The following is a 7,878-nucleotide window of genomic DNA, read 5'->3' as shown; positions in this document are numbered from 1 at the left end:
ATCTTTGTTCATTTTGGGAGTTCATTCCTGCGGCGAGGCTGCCTCTCCAACAGCAGCTGGGCTGCGATTCTTGTTTCTTTTCATGTCCCTTCTCCCACATCCAGTTTTGAGAGAAAAAGCTGTAGGAAAAGAAGAGGTAATGGGTCTGTCTCTGGCCTTCAACATGTCCTTGGACATTAGCCCTTTGCATCCCCAGTCCAATATATAACATGGAGAGGATGACAGGGGCTGCTCAGCAGCAGGGTTGTAAAGAGCTTCTGTAACTGCAGCTGGGAGTTGCTGTAGAAAGGGGAGAGATGTCTGTTTGCATGCTGTGCTGTGCTTTTACCCTTTGTGCTGTTCGGCATTTCTAGGAATGCTGTTCTTAGTTTTGGTGTCAAACCTTTGACTAACCTGTTCCCAGGCGTGGACCCAGTTTTGATGAGTCAGTCCTGTGCTCTACAAGCTTAGTTTGGATAAGAAGCCAGAACCAGGCTTTAACAGGGGAGATGGACATCAGCATGGTGTCCCACTTTGTTATACCAGGGCAGGTGTAACCTTTGGTGACCTGGAGAAGGATATGGGCAGTAGGAACCATTGTACATATGGCAGTGATCCTAGATGGCATCAAACAGCATTGACCATTTCTTGTTTCCTGTCACCGCAAGGGAATTCTTCAGGCTCCCTTTCAGGTGTAAATCTGCAGAGATCTCTTTGATCTGGCCATCCCCTCATTTTACTCTCTACCATGACACCCCTTCCCACCTTCCAGATAAGGGGAGAGCACCTTCCAGCCCATGCCTTTCCAAGGAGGGTTTGACCTGTCATTGATACATCCAGGGGAAAGAGGGAGAAACACCAGGAAGGATGAGGAACTATTTGAAACATGTGAGAATTTGTGTCAAATTACTGAGAATATAATTTGAGTGGAGAGCAGGCAGTTTATAGCCACTGGAGAAATGAGGTTCTGGCTTGGGCTTCCCATTGGGTAGCTGGGATTGGTGGAGTGTGGCCTTCCTTTCCAATTGGGAGATTCATTGGGCCTTAGAAAACAAATGCAAAGGCAGAGCAGCAGTGCTGGGTGCTGTGCAGTCTTTGACAATGCAACGAGCTGTGCTTTGAAAGGAATAATCTGAATTTGTATGACACCAGGCGCTTTTCATGAATTGTACCTTTTCTCTAGAAAAGGTTGCAGACCAAGAATAGACCTAGTTAACATGCAAGGAGGAGCACAGAGCCCCAAAAATGCTATATAAATAAAGACTGATACAGAAAAATCACATGGGATTTGCAGATTAGCATTTAATAAAGTCAGAGCAGGCCTTGAAATGCCAGAAGGGGTGCATTCAGTTTGGTTCAGAATATCTCAGAATGATGCTGCAAATGTTATTGTTGTCCCCAGGGTTGCAGTCGCAAGAGGACTAGAGAGACTGGAGCGTGAAAAGGAATTGGATAGATAAGAGATGTTCAGTTTAAAGTGTTGATGGATGAGAATGAGATGAAACAGAGACAAAAGGGAATAGATCAGAGAAAATAAATTGGATGGCTGTGATTATCTTTTTCTCATAATGCAACACCAGGAGATACCTACTAGTGCTGAGAACCCAGAAGATTGTCACTGGTCCAAGAAATCTATTAAGGAAAAAAACCCATGTTCCCTTCTCAGACAAAAATAAACTGTTACATGCTGCTACAGGGGGGACCAGGGGAGAGAGAGGGGAAAAAAAAGAGAAAAAAAACCCTGGCATTTAGATGTGTAGGAAGACTATCTCACAAGCAAGGAGCTTAGGCGAGAAATGCATTTTTATGCTGTCCTTGGACAAGGCTTCCCATGGGGGAGTCCTGCTGTGTTGTCCAGCCTGGGGCATCTCTCTGCAGCTCCTGGTGCTGAGTCAAGCTGCAGGTGTGCTGGGAGAGACACAGTGGCTGGGGCAGAAGAGTCCTGGGGGGCTGCCATGGGGTGTGGGTCATACGTGGCTGATGCTTTGCCCCCTTCTCCCAGGGACTGTGTGGCCCTGTGCTTCCTCAACAGCGGCACCAGCTTTGTGGCTGGCTTTGCCATCTTCTCCATCCTGGGCTTCATGGCACAGGAGCAGGGTGTGCCCATCGCCGAGGTGGCCGAGTCAGGTGAGTGGAGACCCTGGTGGGATGGGGCTGTGGGGGTGCTGCCACTTGAGCCCCCAGCGACAGGGGGATGCCTGCAGCTGCAGTTTCCCGTCCTTTGCTCTCCACCTCTAAAAAGCAGGGAGAAATGAGTGCAAATGAGTGCACACTCATGAAATACTGAGATGTAGTGGCGGGGGGTTTGGGCGTATAAAAAAAGGCTCTGAGGGGGTGGTGGTGTTTTGGGGCAAAAAAAGCCTGCCTCTAAGGGTGAGGGTTGGGGTTAGGCAGCTGCTGTCTCTTGTGGGGAGGGTGCTGAGGTGACTGCATGGCATACGCCCAGGCTTGTGCCATGGTCCCTGGGCTCAGAGGCTTCCCCTGGCTCCCAGTTCTTGCAACAGTGAAGAAGCCAGAGGTTGCTGTGTCCCCTTCCCTCCCTTCCTGCTTCTCCTTCACTGCTCCAGGAGCCTGAGTTTCATGCACAGCACGGGTATTACTGGAGTGAGAGGCTGCATGGCCACAGGCTGTGCCTTGGCTGCGTGGCTGCCTCAGGCACGTCTCAACCAGCTGTGCTGTGCTGCTGCCCATTGCCTGCTCTGAAAGCCCTTCTCCCTGCAGGGCCTGGCCTGGCATTCATCGCCTACCCTCGGGCTGTGGTCATGCTGCCCTTCTCCCCGCTCTGGGCGTGCTTCTTCTTCCTGATGGTTGTTTTGCTGGGACTGGACAGTCAGGTAAAGCCGCAGGAGCAGAGCGATTCCCTACGAGACAAAAGCCACTGTCTCTTCAGGACAGGCTTCAGCTTGGCTGAGGGGGAGCCAGTGGGGCTGGGAAGCTAGTCAGGATGGGCTGACAGAGGTGGGATCTCTGCTTTTTGCAGTTTGTCTGCGTGGAGAGTCTTGTGACGGCTCTTGTGGACATGTACCCCACCATCTTCCGCAAGAAGAACCGCCGGGAGACCCTCATCCTGCTGGTCTCCATCCTCTCATATCTGGTTGGGTTGGTGATGCTCACAGAGGTATTTTGGGCTCAGACCACCTGCATGGTGGTTGACAGGACAGAGTGGGACCTGGTGGGTGGTGGGGTCACCACTGGGGCTGCTGAGTCCCATCCTGCTGCCCTGCGCCCTGTGCCTGCAGGAGGCTGCCCTGCCCTCCTCATGCCATTTGTGTTCTCCCTTCCAGCACTTACCCCTTGTGCCAGTAACAGTCCTGATACTTCTCCTGCCAAGACTGATAGCTGGAGCTCTGGACAGCCTATGTTTTGGTTATAAATTTATCTTTACACAAACCAAACCTTTACAGCTGTAGCCTGTTGCATGGGAAGGGGAGTGTGTTTGTCCTTCTCTTTCTTCCTGACTGGAGCTACAGGAGCACTTGGTACAAAGAAGCTTGTCAAGCCTGAGTGCACCCCTTATCTATTATACTGATATCCTCTGTATTATCCTTGTGATTAATTGCCTGGGAGCTTAACTGTTCTTGTTCAAAACTTTCAACTCTGCCTAGCAATATGTGTGTGTGGATTGATGCTGCCAGAATGCTCTTGACACTTTCTGTTTTCATTGGGGCATAACTTTTGAAAAAGCTGTCTCTGATGTTGTGCATGCAACATAGTGCCTGGACTTACCCACAGGCCTGTTTTGTAGGTAGCCCTGCAGACTTGGGTAGTGAAACAGCCAGGCTGCATGTAGTTATTTCCTTCTGCAAATTGGGACTTTAAAGTAAATCAGGTGGATTGTGTGTCTTAAGGGGGTTTCCATCTTCACTTCGAGCTACAAGAGCTGCCTAGGTTTTGTCTTCTCCTAAAACATCCCCACAATCTCTGGCAGTCAGCTGCCCTCCGCTGTGCTGCCCTGCATTGAAATGAAGGGTTGCAGACTCCTGAGAGCAGCAGGGTGGCTGCATGTCACTGTCAGGCCTTGGGTAAAAGGGATGTGCCCTGTCCCAGAGAGGGAGATGCCTCCAGCTCTGGGGAAGATACTGAGTTTGTTTCTTGCTCTGGCTCTAGCTCTTTGCCTGATTCCTTCCCCCTCTCTCTCACCTTGCTGCCCACTTGGCCTTTCCCAGGGTGGGATGTATGTGTTCCAGCTCTTTGATTACTATGCTGCCAGTGGCATGTGCCTGCTCTTTGTGGCCATCTTCGAGACTCTCTGCATCGCCTGGGTCTATGGTGAGTATGAACTAGGGGGGTCCCCAGCTCTGGCATCTCAGGCTCTTGTCTGGTTCATCCTCAGAATGCTGGTCTGTAGCTCAACTTGGTAATTGCTTTGCAGTGCAAGGCAGAATTTAAATCCTTGCTTTGGTGCCCCTGGGTTCAACTGGCAGGGACTTCCTCACAGGAACACCCTGGGGGATCTGCTTGGCAGATTTCCCCTGCATGTTCCTATGTGCTCCTGCTTTTGACACCCTCCTTCCCTGGGGAATTGGAGATGTCTGGAAAATCTTTTCTCAACCTTTGTTTAGAGGTTTCTGAGAATCAAACGTTTTTTGAGAGCCTTCTATCGGCATTGGCAGTCACCAGGTATGGGTAAAACCTGGGCCGAGGTCCTAGCCTTGGAGAGGATGAGGGGCTGGCCCTGCTGACCCACCGAGCTCTTCTGGGGGCATAGGAAGTTAGTCCAGGACAAAGACTGAAGCTGGCCACACTCCTGAGGAGCTCCCTGACCCAACTGTTGGCTGTGCTGAGGCTACTGCACCTAAACAGTGGTGAAGCAGGACCCTGGACACACAGACCCTGCTGCCCTCCTTCCCTGGTGGCAGTGAGGGATCCCATCCTTGCCCTCTTCTGCAGGTGCTGAGCGTTTCTACGATAACATTGAAGATATGATCGGCTATCGGCCGTGGCCCATCATCAGATACTGCTGGCTTTTCATCACCCCTGCAGTTTGCATGGTGAGGGCACACAGGAGGAAGAGCTGTGGGGAGGAAGATGGGCAGAGCTGGGTGCCCCTGAGATACAGACACCTGCATTTATACAGAGGGATGTGCATATGTGTAGGGGGTTGTGTGGCCTGTACTATGGGGGCCTTTTGTTATTTGTGCTTGTTGCTTTGGGGGCTAGGTGTGGGGCTCAGCAATGGGGAGAGGGTCTGCTGTGACAGAGGTGTTTGCTGGTGGGACAAGCTCCTTGGTGCCATGACCAGTGTTGCCTGTGGGGGCTGTCCCAGCAAACCCTGTTTAACTGGAGTCCCGTCTGTTGCTGCCCTGAGGTGCTCCTTTTTACCATGAGTCTCTGTGCAGGTGTGTATTCACCAGGAAGACCTCTCTTTGCTCATGGTGTTGATTTTCTTTCTCTTTTTTTTTTCTTGGTCTCTTTTACCTTGCCAGGCAACCTTCCTGTTTTCTTTGATCAAATACACCCCGTTGACGTACAACAAGAAGTACGTGTACCCGTGGTGGGGAGACACCCTGGGCTGGCTGCTGGCCCTCTCCTCCATGGTGTGCATCCCTCTCTGGGTTGTCTACAAACTCTCCACCATCAAAGGCTCCCTCAGAGAGGTGAGGTTGGTGGGTGCTCTGGGATCAGGGCATGGGCTGTGCTTCGGTGTTGATCTCCAGCCCTGCAGCAGAATCATTTGTATGTTGCAGGTTGATTAGCCAGGAGCCCAGAATAAATCAATTGAATGAGTTAATTGCTATAACAGACTTGGGTTTTTTTAAGTTCTACCTTGCTGGAGGGCTGCTCCAAGCTGGCTGCTGCCTCATGGTACCCTTTTTTTATTTCTTCCGTCTCTTCACAAGTACCACCAGGAAGAAGGTCATTAGATAGAGAGGATAAAGATAATCTCCATGCTGCCCTTAACTGAGGCTTGAGGACTTCCTCTGAGAAAGCTCCAGATCCCCTGAGCATTACGGTCAGCTGAGTTCACCAATCTAAGCTGAGGCCATAGGGTTGGAATGGAGGGGATCACTGGGAATTTGGAGTTTCCATCACATTCTTAATGCTCTGGGTCTGCCCTGCTTCCAGAGTTGCTGTGATGCATTGCTGGTTGCCCTGGTTTACACTGGAGGGGCAGGGAACTAGAAAACCAGGCCTTGCTCCAGATGAGCATCCCATCCCTGCCACAGCTCATAGTTTCAGAGTGAGGTTTCACAAACAGTCCTGAACCCCCAGGATCCCTCTACATTCCCTGCCTCCTGCAAGTGTTCAAGAATGGGTTGTGACAGCAATGGGTCCCTGACCCCCGTGTCCAGCACGGACAGGGAGGAGTGGGAAGAGCTGCAGGGGCATGGCAAGGCTGCACAGCATGATCTGGCTGAGAGTAACCCCTCATGCACTTGTCCCAGTTAAAGCCAATCCTGTGAGCACAGGCTCTGTGCTGATGGAGGGCATGACCTGGAGGTCCTTGGTCACCAACCTGCCTTTGGACTGTTTTCTAGCCCTGGCCTGGAGCAAATGGAGGACAGAGCTTTCTTCCATTGTCCATGTGTTAGATATCTCACGTGCTCAGTGACCTGTGACCTTGCCTTGGGACAAGCAGTTGGAAGATGAGTTTATCCCCTCAGTTTCTGCAGTGCTGACTGTCCTTATTTTGAACATCTGCAGCATTTAGGGACCAGATCTGCAGCTGGGCCTGGCGGGCCAAATGAAACCTGTGACTGGCAGGGGAGAGCCCAGATCACCTTTTGTCCTTGCAGCAGTGTTTAGTGCCTGTCTTTGCCTTCCAGAGGTTCCGCCAACTCACCTGCCCACTTGAGGACTTGCCTTCCAGGCCGGGAACAGGACAGCCCCTTCCCTCCACCAGAGCTGGCCTCCTGACGCTGACAGAGCTTGAATCTCATTGCTAGGACCAGTGTGGCTCTCCCTCCCTCCCCCCTGGATGGTTTCTATACGGCCTTTGCCACCTGTTGGATAATGCAAGGATTCTTCACTCGCCAAGAAGAGAGGGATTTCTGGGCTGAGCTCCCTTCTCTGGGAGATTTGAAGGGCTGAGGAAGAGGCTGCCATGGAGATGGTCTGTGTGGAGTTAGCAATGCACCTTAATTCTCTCCCTGGAGAGAGCTCTGAAGGGGCACGTCAAGCACCAGTGTTCCTGAGCATTCCCAGGCTTCTGGTGGGCAGAAAGGAAGGACTGACCCTGGAGTAATGAGTGTCAGAGTCTCAGAGCTGTGGCTCCAGTGTGGACATTGGGAGCTTCTCCATTCATTCCATTAAATCTATGTTTTTCCTGACTAGAGCTGCTCTGTCTCAGTTTTGTCCCACCAGCATTCCTTGCCAACAGCGTGTTAGGTGAGATGTGTGTCAGCGGAGCTGTGCTGGACATCCTGGTCTGGATCTCTGTTACACTGGCACGGTGATACGGGAAGGTGGCCAGAGGAGAGGAAGCTTGGTTAGGGTAGGAAGGAAAACAGGGAACAGTGGTTCAGAGGCTCCTGTAAGTGGTAGGCCTAGGGTACCCTGGTGAAGGGTGCAATGCCACCTTCTGCTGGAGCCATTGCAGAAATGTCATCTGTCTGATGAGTCACTGGGCTCTTCCTGGGGTGTGGAGGAGCATGTGGATTTGTGTTTTCTTCTTGCAGGTGAGGGATCATGGGAAGCTCTCCCTTGCCTCTGCAGGTCTGTGTCTTTTTCCACGCTGACTACCTTCCAGGTGCTCTGGAGCCAGTCATTTTGATTTTCCTATGAATGGCAGAAGGGCTGAGTGGTGGATACGGTATCTGTGTGTTATGTCAACAAACAGGGTCCCTCGTTTCCAGGCTGTTCGGGTAAAAAAAAAAAACAAACGAAAACCTCAAAGAGCTTGTGTTTTAAGTGCTGTAGCAGCAGCATCCCAGGAGGGCAGCCAGAGGACACGTAACC

General features: G+C 51.5%; 1 protein-coding gene across 1 annotated transcript in view; it reads left to right on the top strand.

Moving 5' to 3' along the window:
- LOC103624684 (sodium- and chloride-dependent GABA transporter 2) overlaps window positions 1-7,255 on the top strand; it is a 34,715-nt gene extending 27,460 nt beyond the window's left edge. Inside the window, exons 11-17 of the mRNA XM_008643979.2 lie at window positions 1,982-2,106; window positions 2,701-2,813; window positions 2,960-3,097; window positions 4,146-4,248; window positions 4,870-4,970; window positions 5,406-5,576; window positions 6,747-7,255. Coding sequence (XP_008642201.1) covers window positions 1,982-2,106; window positions 2,701-2,813; window positions 2,960-3,097; window positions 4,146-4,248; window positions 4,870-4,970; window positions 5,406-5,576; window positions 6,747-6,866 — 871 coding nt within the window. The 3' untranslated portion in view covers window positions 6,867-7,255. The remainder of the gene's footprint in view (window positions 1-1,981; window positions 2,107-2,700; window positions 2,814-2,959; window positions 3,098-4,145; window positions 4,249-4,869; window positions 4,971-5,405; window positions 5,577-6,746) is intronic.
- The last annotated feature ends 623 nt before the right edge of the window (window positions 7,256-7,878 follow it).

Source organism: Corvus brachyrhynchos, unplaced genomic scaffold (assembly GCF_000691975.1).
Source record: "Corvus brachyrhynchos isolate BGI_N302 unplaced genomic scaffold, ASM69197v1 scaffold191, whole genome shotgun sequence".
Classification (NCBI taxonomy): Eukaryota; Metazoa; Chordata; class Aves; order Passeriformes; family Corvidae; genus Corvus; species Corvus brachyrhynchos.
Note: the sequence above shows the minus strand (reverse complement) of the source record. Positions and strands in the feature narration are given on the sequence as shown.